The sequence below is a fragment of the Ascidia mentula genome, chromosome 6, assembly GCF_947561715.1.
Source record: "Ascidia mentula chromosome 6, kaAscMent1.1, whole genome shotgun sequence".
In the NCBI taxonomy this organism is placed as follows: domain Eukaryota; kingdom Metazoa; phylum Chordata; class Ascidiacea; order Phlebobranchia; family Ascidiidae; genus Ascidia; species Ascidia mentula.
The window spans coordinates 4,780,399-4,803,404 of NC_138571.1; the positions used below are offsets into that span (position 1 = coordinate 4,780,399).

At 37.4% G+C, this 23,006-nt stretch overlaps 2 protein-coding genes across 2 annotated transcripts; one reads left to right on the forward strand and one right to left on the reverse strand.

Annotated features, from left to right (window-relative positions):
• The first annotated feature begins 685 nt into the window (after positions 1 to 685).
• On the forward strand, positions 686 to 7,254 carry LOC145906028 (centrosomal protein of 72 kDa-like). The gene is made up of 15 exons (XM_082993403.1): positions 686 to 805; positions 913 to 1,040; positions 1,186 to 1,378; positions 1,558 to 1,619; positions 1,843 to 1,972; positions 2,117 to 2,230; positions 3,079 to 3,148; positions 3,420 to 3,520; positions 3,790 to 3,926; positions 3,989 to 4,121; positions 4,423 to 4,490; positions 4,683 to 4,814; positions 5,113 to 5,214; positions 5,754 to 5,896; positions 6,593 to 7,254. The coding sequence occupies exons 1-15, from the start codon at positions 736 to 738 to the stop codon at positions 6,747 to 6,749; spliced, it is 1,740 nt and encodes a 579-aa protein (XP_082849529.1). The 5' UTR covers positions 686 to 735; the 3' UTR covers positions 6,750 to 7,254.
• A 657-nt stretch (positions 7,255 to 7,911) lies between these two features.
• On the reverse strand, positions 7,912 to 17,160 carry LOC145906958 (uncharacterized). Its single transcript, XM_082994405.1, has 10 exons — positions 17,020 to 17,160; positions 16,497 to 16,660; positions 14,613 to 15,475; positions 14,182 to 14,237; positions 13,818 to 14,028; positions 12,318 to 12,428; positions 12,030 to 12,113; positions 11,517 to 11,597; positions 10,973 to 11,089; positions 7,912 to 9,622 (listed from the first exon to the last, which is right to left on the reverse strand). The coding sequence occupies exons 1-10, from the start codon at positions 17,035 to 17,037 to the stop codon at positions 8,877 to 8,879; spliced, it is 2,451 nt and encodes an 816-aa protein (XP_082850531.1). The 5' UTR covers positions 17,038 to 17,160; the 3' UTR covers positions 7,912 to 8,876.
• Between the last annotated feature and the right edge of the window lie 5,846 nt (positions 17,161 to 23,006).

The window sequence follows — 23,006 nt, forward strand, 5'->3', positions numbered from 1 at the left end:
AACAAAATGTAATAAAACACTTACAAGAAGATTAAATACGATACTTCTTGGTTTTGGATAACTTGAAATGAGTATCTGAAAACTGAATAACGAATAGCCTACATATCTATTTTTACGAATTTTTTTGAAACGTTTGGATATAAAAATTATTTCCAAGAATTTATCACATATTTTGAGTTAAGTTTTACTCAAGGGCATGATACTATTGGTAAAACGCAGAAGCTATGTTTATTGATTTCGTTGCACAAATTATTAAACTTTTACCCCTTCAGTGTTTAAAACTTTTTACCTCAAGGGTATTTCCCTGTAACTGAATGCAGCGCTAAATTTACGAATTTTTGTTTGTTCAATTTCGCTTGTTGTTTCTTATTTAAATGTGAAACTGGTTTGGCTTTGATTGCTCGTTGCATTGTCCAATAAGACTTTTTGAATAGTTAATTTGTTTAAAAAACAAACAGTGCATAGTACGTATTGTGGAAGTGTACATTTGGCATATCAGATCAGACCATTGGCGTTACCGTTAGACCCACCCTGGGCGCCTGACTCGATAACCTAAGAAGTTTCATCCATGTTCATGACATTTCAACTTTTTCATGGCTCATTTACATTTTAACTTTCTATGCAAAAAAGCATGATGCAATGTATCAAAAAAGTAACCGTAACCACTTATGGACTTGTATTTGTTGAATGCATGTTTTCCCTATTGTATGTTAGTTGGTAGTTTGACATGCAAGCATGGCTACAATACTAGAAATAACTGAAGAGTGGATCAAGGATCGGATTCAACTGGACCACGACAATTTAGGTGAGTTTAAACAACTTTATTTGACACTTTTTTATCATACAAGCCGAATGTTATCTTTTTGCCAAAACAAACTCTACAAATTATTGCTATGAGTGTTGCTTTTACAGATGATGTAAAATCTCTTGCACTTCCTGGGACTTACCATGAAAAAATCTGCAAACTTGGATTTTCATTGCAAAATTTTACCAGACTTTTGCATCTGGATTTATCAAAGAATAATCTTGTTTCCCTCAAGGTAAAAGGCGGGGATGAAGCATGTTAAATTTCGCTATATGCTGATTTTTTTAACTAGAACTTAAGTGTGCCATGTTTTGTGTACCACTGATGTAAATGCACTGCAACCATCAGTTATTTTAAGGATTTTTAATATAATTTCCCAGGGTTTGGAACATCTCAGCTTATTGGAACAACTCAATCTTTATTACAACAAAGTACAAAATCTTAAGGAAATCTTCAGATTGAGAAAAAACCAAAATCTTCGTGACGTAGATCTCAGACTTAACCCAGTAACAGGAAATGAACCAGACTATCGTCTTTTCATTGCTCACATGTTACCGTTACTCAGAAGACTTGGTGGGTTTTCTGGCAATTCTGTAAAACAATGATTGTAAAAATCAAACCTTAAAAGATGAACAATGATCCTAATGCTAAAATGCAAATGCAGTGTTTGTAGTGATTCAAACAAATTGTGATAATTGCAATGATGGAAAAAATCAAAACAAACTTAATATGTTTTACAACTTTTTGTGCAGATGACCGTCCAGTGAGAGACAGTGAACGTAAAGCTGCATTTCTTCATTTTTCTGCCACCGAGGTATTGTTCTATTTTTTCTGCAGTTTACTAGGTTTCCATGAAAGCCACTTCAGAATTTATGTGAATACTTAAACATAATTTTATTTACCAACAAACATAGCAATAAGGAAAAAAGGAAACAAGTTAAACATTTCAAAATGGTAAAAAGGGCTCCAAGCTCCCCAAATTCTGTGGTTGGCTTTGAATTGATTTTCCTGTCTTACCCCCATTGTTTACTGTTTAGTTACCAGATATGTTTGATGGTGATGAAGGAAGTAGAAGCGTTACATCAAAAGTTCCATTTTTGATGGAAAATGACCAGTCAAGGCAACCAAGAGTCAATTACGTGAAAAGCCTTGTGCAAAAACCAACTGGTAATTAACATTAATGTTTATATATACTTGTTTTCATGATTTCTGGAATTTATTTGCTAAATACAACAATTTGTTGAAATTTTTGGTATATGTTACATTAAAAAATTATTGATACAACTCTTGTTTTGCATAACTTTTGCTCAGTGATGCATGACAATGACACAGTGAGTGATGTCATCGATTTTGTCAATCACAGCTTGGGCAGAACAAACACCCAACAAAATCCCAACTATCCACTAGAAATGCACACAAAATCAGGTATTGCTAAACTGTGTTTGTGTAAGGATTTGTCAAAACATGATATATTATCTAGTGCATGTACCAAAAATTTTGGGACTTAAGTTTGAACATGATTACGTCTTGATGTAAAACAGTATTTAGGTTAATAAACAAAAACTCACACTTTAGTTGTATAATTTTTACCCACATTCTACTGTTTTGGGCCAATAAAATTATCTTCAGGCCCATTTCTGATGGCATAAACATGTTGCCTTTTTCCCTAGATAAGGAGTCTCCATTTAACAGAATATTTAAAGAATGATCCAAACATTCCCAAAGCCGAGGTTTATTTAGTTTAGCGAGTGATCACAATAGCCTCCTGTGTGTTTCTATTGTCCACGCTACTATAGGGCGTTAATAGCTTTGTTATCGTCCGTTAGCGCTCAAATTTGGATACTAGTCGAGTTGGGTTGCAGTTAACTGGATCGTAGCTCAGGTTGCGTTATATGTATTTAGTCATTAGTATCAAGTGAAAATATGTGTGCGGTCGAACCAAGTTTGTGAAGTTTGATTGTATGTTGACATAATACAGTATGTTCGTATACATGGTAGCCGCTAAATTTTAACAAAACGCGCTATGCGTTGTTGAACAGAAAAGGGTGCAAAAGTCACGGAGTTAATTGCTGAGACGTTTGTAAACATAGAAAACATCGTTTTCAATTATGTTTGTGAACTACAGTATGACCAATGTGCGATATTGCGTTCATGGCAACTAATTAATGTTGTTTAATTCGCAGTAGGTTGCAATGTCTACAATACAACTTTTGCCATGTTGCAATTGAAATAAATTGTTCACCGACTTAAATTTGTTGATTATTTGTTTTCAGATCTTGTAAAAATTGTCCGCAAGGAAACAGAGGAAGAAGATAGAAGGCGTGAATTTGACGAAGATTTTGGGTGAGTTTTGTTTTTTGTTTGCAAAAATATTGCCGATGTGAACAAAAAGGGGATCCATAATTCGAAAAACTTGGTATATTTATTTAATACGTTGTAATAAACTTATAATGGCATAAGTTATTGCCAAAGAAACAAAACAGTGCTATGATATGGAGTATCTGCAATATGGAGCGGTATTTTTTTCCTTAGAATTTTAAGTAAATCCGTTGATGTTGTTTCTAATTTATTGCTTCAATGTATGGTGGTGAGTTATACGTTATCTTACTTGTAGTTCACCTTGCAAAGAAGACAGCAACGATACGTTGAAGTTTGAGGACGAGGAATCAGCTTATACTCAGTACAAGAGTGTTGCTAACTACACTCCACATCCTGGTACTGTTATGTTTTCATGTTTGTGTAACTTTTCGGTACAACTTTTTTTTGTTGTTTTACCGTCTTAGTGTTTCTAAACCTTCTAGTTTTGGGCGAAAAAGTTTCAGAAACATTTATTTACTCTAGTTAGCTGCACACATCGCTCACTGTTTCGATATATCAGGCCTCTGTCTGGTTGGTTAGTTAGAGTGTTGCTAACTACATCCCATATGGATAGAGTTTGTGCATATCTGATGTTGAATCAACATATCGACGTCCCCAACTTACAGGTACCACAGATCCACCCCCAACTGTCAATCAACCAACTGTCGTCCCGCCCAAAATGTCACATGCTTCATCCATAGCAAGCGACTCGAGCTACGATGATTTCAGGGGACTCCCCGAAGGCAAGAAACTCAGCTTTGGTGTAAGTCGGTAAATTTGTTTTGGACGAACTCCAGTTTTTATGACGCCTCATTCTGTGGCCAGGAATCCACAACGGCACAGGAAATATCGCGACGTAAGAACCTGACACAAATCACGTTCATCGAAGGCTTGTTGAACTTGGTTGACCGCTACTGGAACGGATCAAAGTCGCTTCATTATCATCAGAAGTTTCAAAGTAGGCAACTGTTGTCGTCACTTCTCCTGAAATACGTGTTTGCAAACAGATTACCTTTTACCATTTTCCTCTTGAAAGAAAACTAAAAAAATCTAGTAATTCTGGGAAATATGAATTTAGTTGTGTTAGTAATTACAGAAATATTTTACTTTTAATCGAGCATGTCAAAGTATTCTTGCTTGCGGGGTATTTCTATATGTGAGTGCAGGATTTAAATGGGGAACTTAATAAAACATTACATGTTTTTCATATTAAGTCTTACTTGTGATTGCCGAAATTTTCAATTGTTTTGTGTTTCAAGGTTTGGTTCAAAGACCGTTAGAGCAATACGAATCTGAATTATCGTCAGCAAGAGAAGTCCAACTAAAAGTAAGTTGAAAGAAATATTAGGAAAAACCGGCACTCGTCGTATTATTGTGACGACAAAAACTGCTGACAATGAACATTATAAGTTTTTTGTCAAAACAAAGCATCAAGTGCAGGTGGAAATGCATCAATAGCTGAAATAAAACTGCTCCTATGTCCAATGTGAGACATAAACGTATAAACTACGTTTTTTAGGTCCTCCAGGATAAAATTTCCACCCAACAAACAGAAATCCGTTCCCTCCACCAGCAGCTCCACAGCGCCACCAAACAGACGCAAAACGTCCAGACACAAGAAGGAGAATTGTCCAATGCAAGAACTGAACTGGTGAGTTGAATTTTCGCACTTTTTCAGCCAAAGCTTATATTACGGTATAGAACCGCGCAAGCATATAAATTAGGCTTGCCGAACTAATTGCAGTCGATGGCCTATAGTTATATGCTTCTGATCGTGAATCTCAAACAGCATATGATTCTATCCAACTTGTAATTTGTCAACGATGTTATTTGCTACATAGGGGCTTTGAAACACGAATCGGAAACTTGACCTTTATTGTACACGATTTAAAAAAATAAGAAAGCATTTCATTTATTTGCGTGGTTGTAATGTTTTAGTTTTCTCGCAGGAATCGGTAAAGTCCCGCCTCAACTTAACAACAAGTGACAACAAAATACTCCGCGGTAAAGTTGCTCAACTCGAAGCTGACTTGAAGTTGGCGAACCACAAGGTATTTATTTTCTCTGTTCTAGAATCACTGACTTCTGCATGTTTTAATGCATCGTCATAGAGTTGTGCACGTCATGATATGATCGTTATGTGAAGCATTTGAAACATTTTTTTGCGTTGTGGGACGGGTTAGATTAGAGGTTCCCAAATGTGGCGTCGTTTTAACTTTGTTGTGGCGTCGCAAACTGATATTGAAGACTCGGGACAAATTTTATTTTAGTAACAAACTACGTGACCTCTTAGCTGTTGCGCTGATTTTTATATAATGTTTTTTTTTTGTTTAAATAAAATTTTCAATTCGAAATAATAATTCGAATGAAGGTAACACACGTAAGCAAAGTCTGTAGATAAAGGTCAACGCTATAAAAACTGTGGACCTAATATCACTAAAAAAACGTCACAATTTTCCGGTTCCGTCGTTGTAACATTTTGTTAGGACGAGTACGTCACGAGTTCCCGAAAGTTGGGAGCCACTGTGTTACGTAGATGTCGTTTTCTATGATACGGAGACTTCACAAGTAACTTAACGTTTGTGTGAAGAACGTGGATCAGAGCAACGAACGCCTCAAGTCTGTGGAAGCCGAGAATCGCGAACTGACGGAAAAAGTAGTGAAACTTAGAACGAAGATGGAACAATATGAGAAGTTGACCAAACTCACTGAAATGTTGCAGGATAGTCACCGGTAAGCACATCACAATCCCATTGTTGTGGAATAAAATATAAAACCGGAGGTGCAAACGGTTACGCGTGCCATTTTTTGTGACCTTTTAGACGTGATACATTTCGGCAAAGAAACCTAACATTGTTGGATCTAAAGCATCGTGTAATTAAGGACGCCACGTATTTTCCAACATTTAAGGTCAACATCAGCACGCATGCCATTTTTAAACCCATATGAAGTGTGTTGTATACCCATGGACTAAACCTAAATTACACATTTCAGTTTGTACAATGCGCCGTGTCAGATAAATAACTTTCTAAATTATGCAGTGTTCAGTTGCAAAATAAGCTAAAAAATTGGGTTAAAAAAATTTTCAACTTATTAAAGAATGTGATTTCTATTCTGCTAACGAAAATGTTTTGAAGCAACCAATCTCTGAATAATATTAGCAGATTTATTCGAAAAGTCTCGCTTTTGTGACGTAAGCATCGTTTCTGTAAACATAAAATAGTAAAAAACAATGAAACGCACACAAAAGCTGAACTATGGATCATAAAATCGAAAACCAAATCGATTCTTGTCGTAGTAATTTGATGTTGTAGACAAAGAGATAATAATTAACCAAGGGTCAGATTCTCCTGCAATCAACGAGCAAGCCCTCAAGGAAAATATTCGAGTGAAGAAACCAAAAATTAAAGAAATTATTTTCTGTTTCAGCTCTTTGGTGACCACTAACGAGCACTTGTTGAGCGAATTAGAGGACGCTAGAAGGCGCCATCAGAGCGAGGTGGAACAGTTAAAATGGAGTTACGATAAACTTAAATCCACCAAACGCATGACCAATGGCCACAGCATGTTAAACGGCGAGCTGTGATTGGTTGTCGCCAATAGCAACTGTCCCAGCGTATGCAATTGAATAAATTGAAGAGGTTTCGCAAAATATTTTCTTCAAAACTTTTTTATTCAAACTTTACGTCAACGAAACATGTGGTAGATTTTTACGGCACGCGATATAAATTTTTTAATTAACTAACTGTTAAAACATAACCATTCATGCTTGGGTGTTTTTTTTTGGTGCCAATCACAAGCTGTGGCGTAGTTACCATGGTGACAGAATCAATCACAACGTAAGCAAACCTTGTTAGTTTCAAAATCGTCAACAGTTGCTCCATGTTTGCTGCTTTCCGTGTAAATATTCAGTACTTTTGTGTTTTATGCTTTGGTTCGAGTGACGTCATGTAATCATTCGGTAATCCAAGCTCTTCTTTCCTGTTTCGATTCATATTGCGAGTGCACTGTATTTTTCCACTAATTATAACTGTTGTGTTGTTCCTTTTGTAATTCCATATTTGTTATCGGTCCGTATACCTTCGTGTTTTATTTGAATAGTAAACAATGCGAGAATTTAAAAACTTGTAAAACTCTTTCAACGGATTTAAAATAGTGTTTATAAATTATTTCTACTTTGTCGGGATTCGAATTAACGACCCTTGGTGGTTCAAGACAAACCCGAACAGACTAAAGTTGCGGGAACTCAACGATCCGCCGAACCACAGTGCTCAATTTAAAAAGAAGTGCGTAACTTGTGAGGTGACCCCAACCATTAATCACACATCTGGAAACTGCAATAGTTTTAACACTTTAGATTGTACAAGAACAGCTTCCCAACTTTCATTAACTACTGACAACCCTCACTCCTATTACAAACTGTTCTGAGAGGAAAAATTTCCTCACGTGTAACGTCCGTATATCACTGAGGCAACTAAATGGCCACGCCGTGAGATACGAAAATAAAATTCAGCTTCATTGAAAATTGTGACCCACTCTGAGAATGCCATGAAATTACGTAAGCTTGAAACAAATTTAAACGACGCATTACCAGTTAGTCGTGGTGCCCATTTGGAAACCTCTGTACAAGAACCGTTATCTTCAACCACAGGTATAACAGGCAAGAATTATATTTAAATCAGATATTTTGTATTGATTACTTTATTGTATAACATTCAATACACGAATCACATGCGTATTTTCGATAAACATTTTATTTACATGCAAAAGGTTCGCACATGCGTAATGGACACGGGGTGTCCACAAAATTCAGCTGAATGGTCGCCAAATAGTTTGCAAATAACATAGAAGATACACTTGGTAGGGAATTTGTGTTGTTTTTTTCGATACACCTTGATTTAAAAACAAACAAAATTATGAAAGCGAAATGTCCGCTGCGCACTATGTTTTACTGCGCTCTTAGCATGGAATTTACTCGACGGAAATGATGTTTGTTGTTCAATAAGGTTAAACAGCAAAAATAGATTCCCATTTTAAGGCATAATATGATCATGTCGGGTGCAAAGAACTTAGAGTTAAATACTTTAAACAGGAAAACCAAAGCCACTATGGTTTTAAACATTGTTGGTAGACGTTTCAAACACTTGCTGCGTTCATCATCAGTACATGAGTTAACAGCATAATAGCTTTAGCTTTTCTGTTTAAAATATTTATGTCAATAAACAGCAATGGTGTGCCATGTTATGGCCATGGGCAGTTAGACACCCCTGTAAAGTACAAACGAACACATAATCAGCAATGTTTGGGACAGTATTAATTCGAAATGGAATAAACAATCGATCTAAAAGTAAAAATACAATACAACAATTTTAATTTTAAAACACAAAAGCTTGAGCAGTTTGATATATACAAAGCCTCAAGATTTCGCTATACACCAGTAAGAAAATATAAACCAACACAAATTAATAATAACAATGATTAACACAAACTAATATGCACAAATTTTATTAAAACCAGATCTTTTTTTCAATTAGGCGCCAGGGGTAAAGAATATACATGCACTGCAAAAACAATAATACAGAAAAACCATCATAACACAATCAAAATAAGGCTGCTTACAAGGTTTATGTTCATTGAAAATTATAAAAAGCAAACGCACAAAAGTAATTTTGCACACTGCAAAGTGGTGTTAATGAGGTTGTAATGCATACTTTCATAACATTTCTCTGACACGTTGCAAATTTTCCTTACTAAATTCAATATCCTCCTTTTTCTCACCAGTTATGTCTATTGCCATTTTGTATGCTTCGATTGCTTTTTCATAAAAATCCAGGCTTTCCTTTAGTCGATCTGTTTTCTCATAAACAAAACCAAGGTTGTTTAACAAATATCCGAACACTTGATACTTTGCTGAATCTTCACCAAACTGTTTCTTCATCATTTCAAGCCCAAGTTTAATTGACTTTTCTTGGGATAAATCATCTCCAACAAAATATTGGCAGATTTCAATATAATACAAACAATTCACTTGCCATAAACAAACTTCGTTTGCCATGTTTCTTACATTTTGTATTTTGACTCTTGTCATTTCCATGATGGGAATCACATGATCACGGACTGTTAGTTTGTTGTGATGTTTACGACCCGTATCTGAGGTTGACATCATAACCTGGCATACTAAAGACAAGCCCCACACACATTGATGCAAACCCTCCCCCTTTTCTCCTTTGGAACCTTTTTGGTAAAATTCTGTTGCAAGATCATAAAACAAAATCGACTCCAAACATTTTTCCTCTTTTCTCGTTGCATCTCCAATTCTTTTCAAATCTTCTGCAGTTGCTCCCAGACCTTCAAGTAAGCTTGAAAGTTGGTTTCTTGTTTCAATTGCTTCAGGGTACTTGTGATTTTTCAAAAAGTTCACTGATTTTTTTAGAAGTGGTTTTAGGTCAACATTTTTATCTGAAACGGAAACAAATAAAATTAAACAAACATACAAATTAAAAAATGAAACTGTTAGGGTATTTCAGTTAAAAAAATGTGGTGAAACTAAAAAGCTACAACATTTTACAGTATTTTTTTCCACAAAACTGAGGGTAATGGCAGCATATTTGTATTTCTGTTGAAAAAAGTTTAGCCAGAGGGAAGTACACCTATTGTCCACTGTCACAGTGCAAAGATGACAATGAAAAATCGGTGATGCATAGGGGTCAATGTTTTGGTTAAATCAGCACATTGCTGGGTGTTAAAGAAACTGCACCCAAAACAGTTCTAAGTTCAGGCTGTATTTACAGACATACAAATCGTTTAAATGCCCATTCATTTTTGGTTGATGAAAGATTCAAATCTCATCTACAAATTCTGGTTAAAATTGGTCGCCGGACAGGTGCAATGTGTTTATGTAGCACTGCCCCCCAGGGCTGTTTATGCCCCCCTGTAGGTTACAAGATCTTCAGGAGGCTTAACAAATTCTTGCTGTGTATTGTCCAGGAATACTTTTTTTTTAAACTTTGAAGAATATTAGGTCCCTATGTAAGGCACAAGACCCAACAAAGGTTATTGAGAAACAAGTGAAACAGACAACATGTACATTATTGCAGATGGCTTTAAAAACTGAAATTTAATAGACATCTGAGCCTTAAAGGCCCCATCTCTGTATTCCTGCAGAAGAAAGTTTTTGGCAAATGTAATGGATTACGCATGGGTGCCAGTGTTAAGATTAAAAAACACAGATATTCATGGGCTGTTGCCAGGGCGATTTTTGACTAAACAACTGTACACCTTAGCTGCTGACTCTGGGCCATTTCACCCCTTTTTGGACATTATTTAAGCTGAAGAAAAATGTCGGTTTGTTTTAAATCACAAAATGTACACCCGATTCACCAACCCTTCTCTACACAATGCATTCAGAATTAGATGTCTTACAATTGTTTTAGCAGTCATCATATGGCTATTTGTATACCACAAAGAGATCATGAGGTTTTTTGGTAAAATCTCACTTTGTGCTGTCCAAATGAAGCTGCAATATTTTTTTCTATTGAGTGATAGTACTATCCCTCTATGAGTCATCAGACCCGGAAACAAACAGGGGAAACTGTCACCAGGTGCATGAAGGCAAATGACCTCCAAAACTCAAGTTTTAAGATTTAATTGTGAGATAGGACCTTGAATGGGTACAAATAATAATAATCAATCCTATTTCCAGTCAAGATAATGTAAGAATTCAATAATTACTATTACTACTTATGCATTGCTAACTGCTTTCAACAGTTTCTTAAACCTGTGAAAATGGCAATAAATATTATTATATACCTATTTTTTGGTATGTCCACTGAATATCCTCTGCATTTTCTGAATCTCCACTAGGAGGTTGACTATGAGCTACATTAGAAGAGGTTGTTGCACGCTCTTCAATCCTTCTTGTTTGTTCTGCAAAAAGTTAAGCACTTTTTCCACAATTTTCTACATCACAAACCAGTAGATTTTCAAATGCCCACACATTTTACATAGGTTTGCGAATAAGTAATTTATTAATAAAGCAAACTAAGTGCGAATACTTTTCCATGTTTCTGTGTTTACACAAATGTAGGTTGTTAATAATCAGTGCTATTAAATAGCTGATTTCTACAAAATGTTTCTACCAGTTGATGGTGCAACAGATAAACCTTGCATGTACATGATTTGCATGGAATTGAGTGTAATAATAACTTTACTGCAACTCAGTGTCTTAGTTCCAAGTTTTAGTTTCTGTCATCATATCATTAAGTACGACATGTTCTACAGACAAACATTGTAAAAAGCAAAATCAGAAAAATGTTTAATTCTACCCAGAAAATATTCAATGATATGTTGTTACCTGGAGATGTAGCCGAGATAGTTTTTTTAGAAGACAAGGCATAAATTGGAATCCAGAACAAATGTGATCCCAGACCAAAAACTAAACAAAAACTTTAAAAATTATTGCATTGCTTTATACCAAATACTTATACTTATACTTGGGATAATTACATCAATGCTTTACTTATATATACAGCTTCTGAAGTCAAATTATTACTGGCAAGTATTCATATTCTAATATTTGTCCAATAGGACATACTCCTGTTGATCATGCTTAGCAGGATATACTTTGTATTCGTTGAACTAAATTATCTGATATTTTGAACTGCGATACATACATACTTTATATATCTGTGAACCTGCAAAGATTTATTTTTCCTAGATTCAACAACACAAAACTTCCTAGATTCAACACCAAGATTGTTAGTGGTTACAAAACAATTTATACATAAGGTGGGTCAGACTTACAAAACTTCTTACAAGATGTAGTGCTCAATTTGAAAAGTAACTTAATGCTCCAATACACTCATACCTCCAAGTTTTTTAGCATCTGTTTGTCCTGATATAGATTCAATGGTCGTTTGGTTGTCAGTGACTTCACCAAGCGGCGATGTTTCTAACAAAAGAATTTAAAGCTGTCAACAAATATTTGCAACTGTCACTTAAAATCATGCCAATAATAAACTCATATTTTGCCACAGTAATCGTCGCATTTTTTCTGCAGCTGTGGAACTGAATTAGTGACAACCGAATGAGTGTGTAATTTGCAGCTTTAAAAAGGAAGAGGTTCACACATGGCTTTATTACCAAGATGTAATACCTGTTTCCTGCTCAGCATTGTTTGCTTGTGATGGGACAGAGGTTGGCTGGTTGTCAGAACCTTCCTCAGTAGCAGAGGATCCAACAATCCCACCCGAAGTTGGATCAGTTCCTAAACAAATAGAACATGAGCACCATCTATAAGCCATCAATTTTTAGAGGCACACTGCACACAATGGACTTAAACAGGAAAAGTACAAAGATAAAAGCAACATATGAATGTGCTACAACTGCAACGAGTACAATGGGTAAATAGGGTGTTGCAGTAGTCGTCAAGCTTTATTCACTTGTGGCACCCCTCCATAGGGTTCTTTTCAAATAAACAAATATCTGATTATTTGAAATTGTTTTTCTGGATGTGTGTTCATTGGATATTTAACCCCAAATCAAACCAATTTGTTATACTCATTATATCGATATAAACCATAATCTCTAAAGGACTGCAACAACTGTCCCGGCAGCTACCCTTATGGGCGGTGCGCATTGTGCGGACACCATGGTAATCACACATCCATGGTTATCGATACGTCAACATTAACAACAAAGCAGGCAAACAATATAAACTGCTGCAACATCTGACGTGTGCGAATTTCAGCATTTGTGTTACGACGTGCATAACTTGTCATGAACAATACGTTGGTCAACCAAAAAATAAATTTTTGACAAGATGGACATAGCACCGGTCAGATTGGAATCCAGCCAAAGGCAAGCTGGGAGGCAGCAACAAAACGGCTCTGCGCTACCATTTTGCAATCGCGCACCCACTGGCAGGAACGCACCTGAGCATTTCAAGCTGTTTTTCGGTGGTATTTGTAGAACAGCCAATGGCCGAAAGGCTGGCTGTGTGTGAAGCAAAATGGTTGAACCGCACACAAGCCTCCATAAACATTCAAAAAATGATTCTCCCCCGAATTCGTTAGAAATTGCTGGCAGTTTTGCTTGATGTTGTGTGTTTTTTTGGATGGAGTACATCTTTTACCATTGGTTTTGATGTTGTTCAATGACGCCGTGAGTTCATGCTGCGGGTCATCACTACTATTTTACGTGCTCATGTGATTTGCACTCCCTTATCTTTCTGCCTCCGCTGTTAAAGAGCCTTGCACAGCAGTGCAGTTCGTAGTTGTGTAGATGCAGTGGTGGGGGCCACAGTGTTCACCATTTAGTTTTGTTTTAATTGCTTTCCTATTTTGTGTACAGGTAGCTTCGATTGCTTTATTGCATTTTATTTGCAGAAACTAATGATGCATTTCATATTTCAAAAATATATTGATATGTTTAATAATTGAAGTGACCTAAGTTTGTTGTTCCACAAATGAATTAGGTTCCCAGTATGCCAAGAGCTTAAAAAGTTTGACACCAGTGTTAGGATCCTGCTGGTTGTTTTGTAGAAATTACCCAAGTAAATATGACAAAAATCTCTATTAACCAACGAATGATTGTGTAACTTGCAGCTTTAAAAAGGAAGAGGTTCACACATGGCTTTATTACCAAAATGTAATACCTGTTTCCTGCTCAGCATTGTTTGCTTGTGATGGGACAGAGGTTGGCTGGTTGTCAGAACCTTCCTCAGTAGCAGGGATTGCAACATTCCCACCTGAAGTTAGAGTAGTTTCTGAACAAATAGAGCATGATGAACCAGCTATAAGACAATAACTTTTAGAGGCACACTGATCACAACAAAGGGACAAGCAATGTATGGATATGCTACAATGCTATCGATGGGTGTTTGTAAACTGTATATTAGAAATTACCCTATTAAATATGACAAAAAGCTGATTGCAATTCTGCAAGATTACAAATAGCACTCCAGTTGGAACCAACTTGTTTAAAGTACAATATCCTCTATGGTGTTTTTGTCAACTAACTGCTTGTTGCTGTTTCTGTGTAACAGGATGAACGTCCAATGTTTTGATAGGTAGGCCTATAGAATATTCATAACCGAATATTATGTATTTTTTTATCGTTCGAACGATCAGCCTATGAACTACAAGGTGTGAAAAAACATGCCACTACCTCGCAAGGTAAGTTACATTTGCCCAAAGTTATTTTTTTGTGTTAACTGGGATCCCCCGGTAATTATTTTCATTTCGGCTGCGGTTGTTCGGTCCCTCTAAAAACCCATTGTAGGCAACGTAGGCATTGAGCCTAAGCATCGACTCAATGCCTACAAGGCATATTATGTCTCGTACAACGATGCCTACGACACCTACAATGCCTCGACTGTACGCGTACAAAGCCTAGGCTCAATGCCTACAATGGTATTTTAGAGGCACCCCCGATTGCTCACATAGCACACCTGGAAAACTATTGGTTCGTATTGAAAACCATCGAAGCGGAACGAGGTTGTCATTGTTGATAGAAAAAGGTTCTTTCAAGTCCATTTTCCTGACAACATCTTCCACTTGTTGCTCGATCACTTCTTGGCTTTGTTGGTCGAGAAGTTGCTGCAACCTCTCACAGATTTCGGTCATCGTTGGTCGCTTAAATGGATCTTGATCCCAACACTGCCTCATCAATTGCTTGAGTTCTTCCACTATTATTCTGTCGCCATCATTGAGTGTAGGTTTTAATTGATTTATTGTGGAACAGTCTGGTCTTGTTCCTTCTTTAATGGAATCCAGTAGAAGTTTCCGGCTGCTGCTCGTATAGCGATATGGCAATGTACGCAGGACAACCGTAAACACCATCACACCGAAAGCGTAAACATCAAGTGCCTTAGTGGGTTTCATAGTCAGATCCTTTAATTTTTCCGGTGCCGTGTACATCGGTGTGTGTTGTGGTTTTTCCTTCTTGCTTCTTGCCGAGGAATCAACAGTACTTGAACCAGTTATAGTTGCGAGTTCAGCACTTCCAAAGTCGCATAGCTTGAGGCGCAGATCTTTGGTTAGCACCCCGTTCTCGGGCTTGACATCTCCGTGAATCATTTCCTTCAGAGGTAAACTGTGGCAAGCTTTGAGACCTTTTGCAGCATCGAGTAAAATCCGGACACGTAAGGGAAATCCCAAAGAAATTGAACGATTCAGTAATAACTGTAGCAAGTTTCCACCTTCGCAGAACTCCATGACGATCCCGATGGCAAAATTCCATTTTGTCCAACCGTACACACGAACTATGTTGTCATGGTCTAATTTGTGCAGGTTTTCGAGTTCTGCCCAGAACCTGGAAAAAAGGCATATTTTATTTTTGGGCATACTCCATTCATGATCCCCGCTCCCGACCTCGCGTCATAGGTGTGCCTGACGTCACAATTCGGGTAAAGATTGGCGTAATATGCATTGGTTTAAATGGAAGTTCTTCAATAAAACTCGTGTATCGCAGCGGTAACTCGATTTTTTAGGAAAATATCACGTTTAGACAAAGCAGAAATAGTCGAGGAATATATGTGTCAAGCATCAAAACCTAAAATTTAGGTTTAGGCGAAGAAAAAATGTGTGAAATTGGCGGCAACTAGCAAGTTTGGCGGTTACATGGCTTTGGGTTGCGCTTTTACCGCCTCGTTGGCGCTTAAAGTTGTAAACTTGGGAACAAAAGGCACTAAGTGTTCTTCTAATTCTCTAGCTTAATTTAGAAGTCCTGCAAAAGATATATAGATTTATAATTTGTTGTCTTTTTTTAGTATCTTTTTTATTTACATTGACAAAAATCACTACATATAAACTTGCCCGTGTACCGTTATTTTCCGTGCAATCAAGAATTAAAATCGCCGCGGTATAAGCGCATCCTGAAGTAGCTGCCAAATTTGGTGTTATTTGATAGAATGAAGGCAAAAGAATATTTCTTTTAAAGGATTCAACGGCAAACGTCATTGCTTAGAGTTACGCCATAATACGCATATGATATTCATAACCGATTATGAATATGTTTTTTTTTTTAATTTTGATATCGTTAGAAAGGTCAGCCTATGCACTTTTACGTGTAAAAAAATCAAGCTGCTACCTCGTAGGGTGGCCGAGTAACCCGCGTTCAAAGTTTTGTTAACTGGCGATTTTTTTTTTGTCAACTAACATCCCTCTGGTGTTTTTCCCGCAAAAGGATTTTTAGCTGTGCTACACGCGTTGTATTGAAAAACTCCTAAACCAATGCATTTTCAGCCAATCTTTACCTGCAGCATTGTGACGTCACAACGATTATTGACGCGAAGTCGGAATCATAAATAGAAGAAAATAAAGGACACACTCACGTGTCTTTGAAAAGCTCTTCATCTCTTGCACCACCAATCTGGATCACCTTGACTGCAACAAATCGTTTCAAACGAATATGATACCCAACCAAGACATCGCCGAATCCACCAGTTCCAGCAATAAACCAGACGCTATCACATTCAATGTCTCCAACGTCGATGTACTGAAAAATAATATGTGATAATCGTGGATACAGCCTATATACATATATTAGGCATCACATTCCAAATACGCAACGAGAATATAACGTTTTATTTAAGCTCAGTTTTCCACTTTACCTATAAGTTACAAAAGTACTAATTCTTTAACTTGTACAAACTCAATTTGCTAAATATTTTGATTTCGAAACCTTTTTAAATATTTACGGTCAGTCATTCCGATCAAAGTTTATATGCTAATGCAATGTATTTCAATTCCCGCCACAACAGCAGGAGCTCGGTACACTATGGTGTAGATATAAGCCACAAATGTGCTTCTTTAATAAATCCATAATACAGTATTTTAATAGTTTGCAGTACTTACATCTTCACGGGTAGCCATGATTCCACAGGATCAAACAATTGTACAATTATGCAATTCAATCCAATGAAACAGGCTGCATCAGCTAATTTTGACTATAATCAGAGGCTGTACCACCTACGATTTTTCCGCAAACTTAAGACTGCACCAACATAACGAATATTGTTTAGAAACGTGACTTGAGTGAACAATAAACCACCAGGTTTGAACTCGCGAGCCTGGGCTAACGGGAATATACTCCGTGTAACCACTGAGTTCCTGTAGCTCAGTTAGTAGAGCGTTGGGCCTGGTTAGCCCAGGGTCGTGAGTTTAAACGTCACCGGGAACTTGATTTTTTAAATCTTGCTCCGATATGTCAGGAAAATGTGGCTGATCCAGTTAGGCTGCAATGCCTGGGATGCGAAGCCTGTAAACTTAATTAATTTTTAAATCATCATACGATAGCTGTGGTCGCCAAAAAGCACTTGCAAAATATTCCGCATTTAGTGGCTTGGGCAAACCTTCAGTGGCTACATGACCTTACTTTTATTTTTATTTTAGTTTAGCCAACGCATTTCACTTTAGCATTTGCTTTTTTGCGATGCCAGCGTTATTCTATTCCAGCTGGTGTTGAGACATCTGTTTAGTTTTGAAAGCTTAAAAGTCTGGGCATTTCCAACTTTCTACCTAATTCAGACCCTGCAGTATAAATTTTATGTCGCTGCAACAGCTCTGCGCATGAGGTCATATCTTAATTTCAAGTGAGCATACGACCTGCGCCATTCGCCCTCACAATTAATCTGCATTAAGCGTTTGGTGATGTGTCTACTCATCATTAACCTCCTCCGCGGAAGCAGTGGCATCACAGCCGCGTGGGGGTTTCGCAGTTAATGATGTGATTTTTCAACTAAACCAAAACCTATTGTAATTTCGTTTTTAAATTTTCTGAAATTTTTGTCACCAAAGCATAGCTGTTTGGTTATTGTGATGTATTTCCGGCGCCTGTAAAAATGATTAAAATATTGCTGATCGTGTATAGGCGGTCTAGATGCTGTTTAACTGCAGATTATTCGCCAGACTTACAGCGGAACCTTCTGTGATGTTTGATTGATTGAACCCCGTAGAGTAACAAAACCAGTAGTTAATCAAAACTCTTTGCTTAACTTATGTGTGTTCTAATCACCTCGCAAGTATAATTCTCTCATTAAATTTTATTGTTCTGGTCGTCATTTCCGCCCAGCCATCCACACAATTGAATCAACTTGATCAATGAGTTTTTGCCTTCTGCCTTCGCCAAATCGATTTCGCTTATGTGAGGTAAGCATCATCATTTTATGTCAATATAAAATAACAAAATAACAATGAAACGCACACGAAAACTACATTGGGTTGATAAATGTGAAAACTGTAATTCGTCCCTTGTCGTGATAATTTGATGCCGCAGTCAAAGAGATAATAACTAACCGAGGACCAGATTCTCAGACAATTAGTGATTAAGGAAAATATCCGAAACCAAAAAATGAAGAAAACTTCTTTTTTATCTCAGCTTTTTGGTGACCACCAACGAGCACTTGTTGAGCGAATTAGAGGACGCAAGGAAGCGCCATCAGAGCGAAGTGGAACAGTTGAAATGGAGTTACGACAAACTTAAATCCACCAAACGCATGACCAATGGCGAACTATCAAACTTTTCTGGTGCGCCAGTTATAATGGGAGGGGATTTTAACCTAGCATTTGACCAAAGACTTGATAAAACCGGAAACGCCCAACACCCCAACAAACGAGCAAAGGAGGCCTTACAAAACTACATGCAACACTCAAATCTTACCGACATTTTTCGACTTAAATTTCCCTCAAAAAAAATTCTCCCGCACTCAGAAATCGCCACTGTCACTATCACGAATCGACTTTTTTCTTGTCGATCGCAGCTTAATTAGGGACGTAGTAAACGTTGACATTGTCCCAGGAATTATGTCAGATCACAGTGTGCTAACCTTAAGATGTTGCAATAAACCCATCTCCGAAAGGAAGGGGCTATTGGAAGCTAAATACTATGCATTTAAAAGACGAAAAATACAGGACAACAATCAGGAAAGTCATCAACAACTTCACTCTTGAAAACCCAGCAACAAACACAAATCCCCACACCAGATGGGACGCATTAAAAGCAGTAATTCGGGGTGAGTCGATCCGATTTGCGGCCGTACTAAAGCGCAAATTAGCCGTCAAACATAACGCCTTAGAGAATCAAATTACGTCACTGGAAACTGAGATAACCAACCTACAAGGGGACGATAAACAGAAGCGAGTCGAAGCACTTTCAAAAGCTAAAGGAAACTTGGACACCCTTTTAGAGCGACAAACAAAAAGTGTTATTGTTCGGAGTAGGGTACGTTGGGCAGAAGAAGGAGAAAAAAACACAAAATACTTCCTGAACTTAGAAAAACGACATGTCGCAAAAAAAACCATCTCTAGATTATTGATCAACGGGACTATATCCACTGACCATAAATTAATACTTAATAACCTAGCTGGCTTTTATACCCACCTGTATGAGAAACCTCCATCTTCGACTCCAAACACCCTGCTGACAAGTAACCTAGAAAAGCTCGCACTGCCAAAAATCACTTGCGAACAAGCGGAAAAACTGAATGAGGACACAACGGAAGCGGAATTTTTAAATGTGATTAAAACCATGCAAAAAAACAAATCGCCAGGTTTGGATGGCTTCTCGGTTGAATTTTACAAGATATTTTGGGATGATATCAAACTGGTTTACGGTTGAAACCGGTAAAATGTCCGCGAGCCAATCTAAAGGACTCATCACCCTAATTCCCAAACCAGGGAAAGACCTTTTACAGGCCCAAAATTATTGCCCAATAACTCTGCTAAACGTTGACTATAAGATCGCCGCAAAAGTGATTAACACAAGAATACGCGGTGTTATCGACGGTATCATATCCAGCGACCAAAACGGCTTTCTTCCACACCGCTATATAGGAACAAATATCCGGTTGCTGTTCGACATGATTGACAGTACGGACCATTACCGCGTTCCTGGGGCAGTACTGTCTTTAGATATTTATAAAGCCTTTGACACTTTAAGGTGGGAATTTATCTACGCAATTCTCTCTGCGTTCGGGTTCGGAGTCAGATTTGTCAATCTCATCAAATGCTTTTACCAAAATGCCTCTGCGAGAGTCACCAATAGCAACTTTCTCTCAGAATCTTTTGACATAGAACGTGGCGTCAGACAGGGAGACCCACTCTCCCCAACGTTATTCGTACTCTGCATCGAATGCCTAGCAACTGCGCTTAGACAGGGTGATTTTGAAGGCATACGACTTAACGACAAAGAATACAAAACATCTTTATTTGCGGATGATACACTCGTTTTTACTAAAGGTTCTGATGCGGATTTTACCAAAATCTTTCAAATTTTAGAGGAGTTCGGCGAAATGACAGGTTGCAAAGTAAATACGGAAAAGTCCTGTGCCTTTTTCATAGGTCCAAATCGCTCAAACCATCACAAACCATCACAAACCATTTCAAAAGGATGGTCTTCAATGGCCCTCGGAATCTATTAAGTACCTTGGGGTTATAATACCACTCACAAAATACAAAGATGAGGAACTTATCGAACTAAACTTTTCTCCGGCACTAAAAAAAGCGAACATAGTAATGAACCTTTGGGCGACCAGAGGATTAACCCTTCTCGGCAAAATAACAACAGCTAAGAGTCTCATTATACCTCTATTGACATAAAAACTGTGCGTCCTACCAGTGATCATCCCAAAAAAGTGCATTTGTAAAATCGACCGAGCCTTATTTAAATTTATATGGGGCTCATCTAGGGAACGAATGAAAAGAGTTACCCTGTGTAAAAGTTTGGATAACGGCGGGGCGGGCATGATACATATTGAGAACTATATGTTGGCTCTAAAATTAAAAGCGCTCAGGGAATTATTTTGCGAGGAAACAAAAAATATAACGGGTCTTCAAACTCCATTCTTACACCCAAACAAATTGGAGGCACTCTTAAACGCGACGGTCGGCCCATCAAGTACAATTTTGAGGAGCCTCATCCCATTGAAATCTCTCCGTTGTATCATAAACATTGCGAAATCAATCCAGAGCAAAAACCCCGACCACGCATGCAACAGACCTCTCTGGCTCAACAAAGCATTAAAAAAACACAGTAAACCCTTCTATTTCGAAAAAATTATAGACGCGGGAGTAATGGCCCACAACGACCTACTAGACCACAATGGGGAATATTTGAAATATGATGCACTTACTACAAAATTTAGTCTTGACCCAAGTACAACAGATTTCACTAAGTTTCTCAAGCTTATAGCATGCATACCCGAGGAGTGGGACTATGGACCAGTGCCTTCACATAAAAAGCTAACAGACGTTTTAAAAAATATCTTGACACATTGCGAGAGCACAAAGGCTTTGTATTCGTGGCTTCAAACCGCCAATATAATTCAACCCAAAGCACAAGCTGTATGGGAGTCCTTAGTCAATGACAGAGTACCTTGGAGGCAAATATATAAAAATATACCGCAAGCTACAGTGGAAACTAAATTAATAAGTTTTCAAATTAAGCTAAATCTCAGGGCCATTGTGACTAACAAAAAGTTAAAAGATCTGAAGTTTATAGAAACAGGTTCATGTGTCTTTTGCGAAAATGCCGAGGAAACGGTTTTACATTTATTTGTAAATTGCCCTATTGCAGCACATTACTGGGAAAATGTATGCAGTTGGCTCAGTGCTAAACTTCGTGTACCCTTGTATTTTTCTCGTGCGCATTTACTGTTCGGTAGACATAAAAATAACAATATTTTTGAATGCTTTTTAAATTGCGCTCTTCTTTGTGCCAGATTTGTGATTTATCGATGCAAATACGGTAAGAGGAAACCAACAATAACAGAATTTGTAAATATGTTGCAAAAAACAAAATCTATAGATCTAAACATCGCCAGTGAAAAATACCGTAGCGAACCGAATTATTACAGAAGAAAGTGGTCCTACGCTGCTTGACGTGAAGCATATACCCAAATAACTTGACTCTCTTTTGCTGATTTCTCGCCATTGTGTTTAACCATTGCTTTTTGTCTTCTTGCTTAGCCTTTTCTTCAATTGTACGCCTTTAGCGTCCTTTTTCAACAAAAAAAAAAAAAAAAAAAAAAGTTACGACAAACTTAAATCCACCAAACGCATGACCAATGGCCACAGCATGTTAAACGGGGAGCTGTGATTGGTTGTCGTCAATAGCAATTGTCCCAGCGTATGCAATTGAATAAAATGAAGAGGTTTCGCAAAATATTTTCTTCAAAACTTTTTTTATTCAAACTTTACGTCAACGAAACATGTGGTAGATTTTTACGGCACGCGATATAAATTTTTTAATTAACTCACTGTTAAAACATAACCATTCATGCTTGGGTGTTTTTTTTTGGTGCCAATCACAAGCTGTGGCGTAGTTACCATGGTGACAGAATCAATCACAACGTAAGCAAACCTTGTTAGTTTCCAAATCGTCAACAGTTGCTTCATGGTTTCTGCTTTCACGTGTAAATATTCAGTACTTTTGTGTTTTATGCTTTGGTTCGAGTGACGTCATGTAATCATTCGATAATCCAAGCTCTTCTTCCCTGTTTCGATTCATATCGCGAGTGCACTGTAATTTTCCACTAATTATAACTGTTGTGTTGTTCCTTTTGTAATTCCATATTTGTTATCGGTCCGTATACCTTCGTGTTTTATTTGAATAGCAAACAATGCGAGAATTTAAAAACTTGCAAAACCTCTCTTTCAACGGATTTAAAATAGTGTTTATAAATTATTTCTACTTTGTCGGGATTCGAATTAACAACCCTTGGTGTTTCAAGACAAACCCGAACAGACTTAAGTTGCGGGAACTCAACGATCCGCCGAACCACAGTGCTCACTTTACAAAGAAGTGCGTAACTTGTAAGGTGACCCCAACCATTAATCACATATCT

Excerpts from the sequence above, each read along its gene's own strand:
- LOC145906958 (XM_082994405.1), bottom strand. Across the intron at positions 11,598-12,029 it reads AGATGCTAAAAAACTTGGAG|TTTTTGGTCTGGGATCACAT; the intron begins GTATGAGTGTAT and ends GTTTTTGTTTAG. Across the intron at positions 11,090-11,516 it reads TATCTCGGCTACATCTCCAG|AACAAACAAGAAGGATTGAA; the intron begins GTAACAACATAT and ends AACTTTTTGCAG.
- LOC145906028 (XM_082993403.1), top strand. The coding sequence starts at position 736 with ATGGCTACAATACTAGAAATAACTGAAGAGTGGATCAAGGATCGGATT. Across the intron at positions 1,379-1,557 it reads ACCGTTACTCAGAAGACTTG|ATGACCGTCCAGTGAGAGAC; the intron begins GTGGGTTTTCTG and ends CTTTTTGTGCAG. Across the intron at positions 5,215-5,753 it reads TGAAGTTGGCGAACCACAAG|AACGTGGATCAGAGCAACGA; the intron begins GTATTTATTTTC and ends GTTTGTGTGAAG.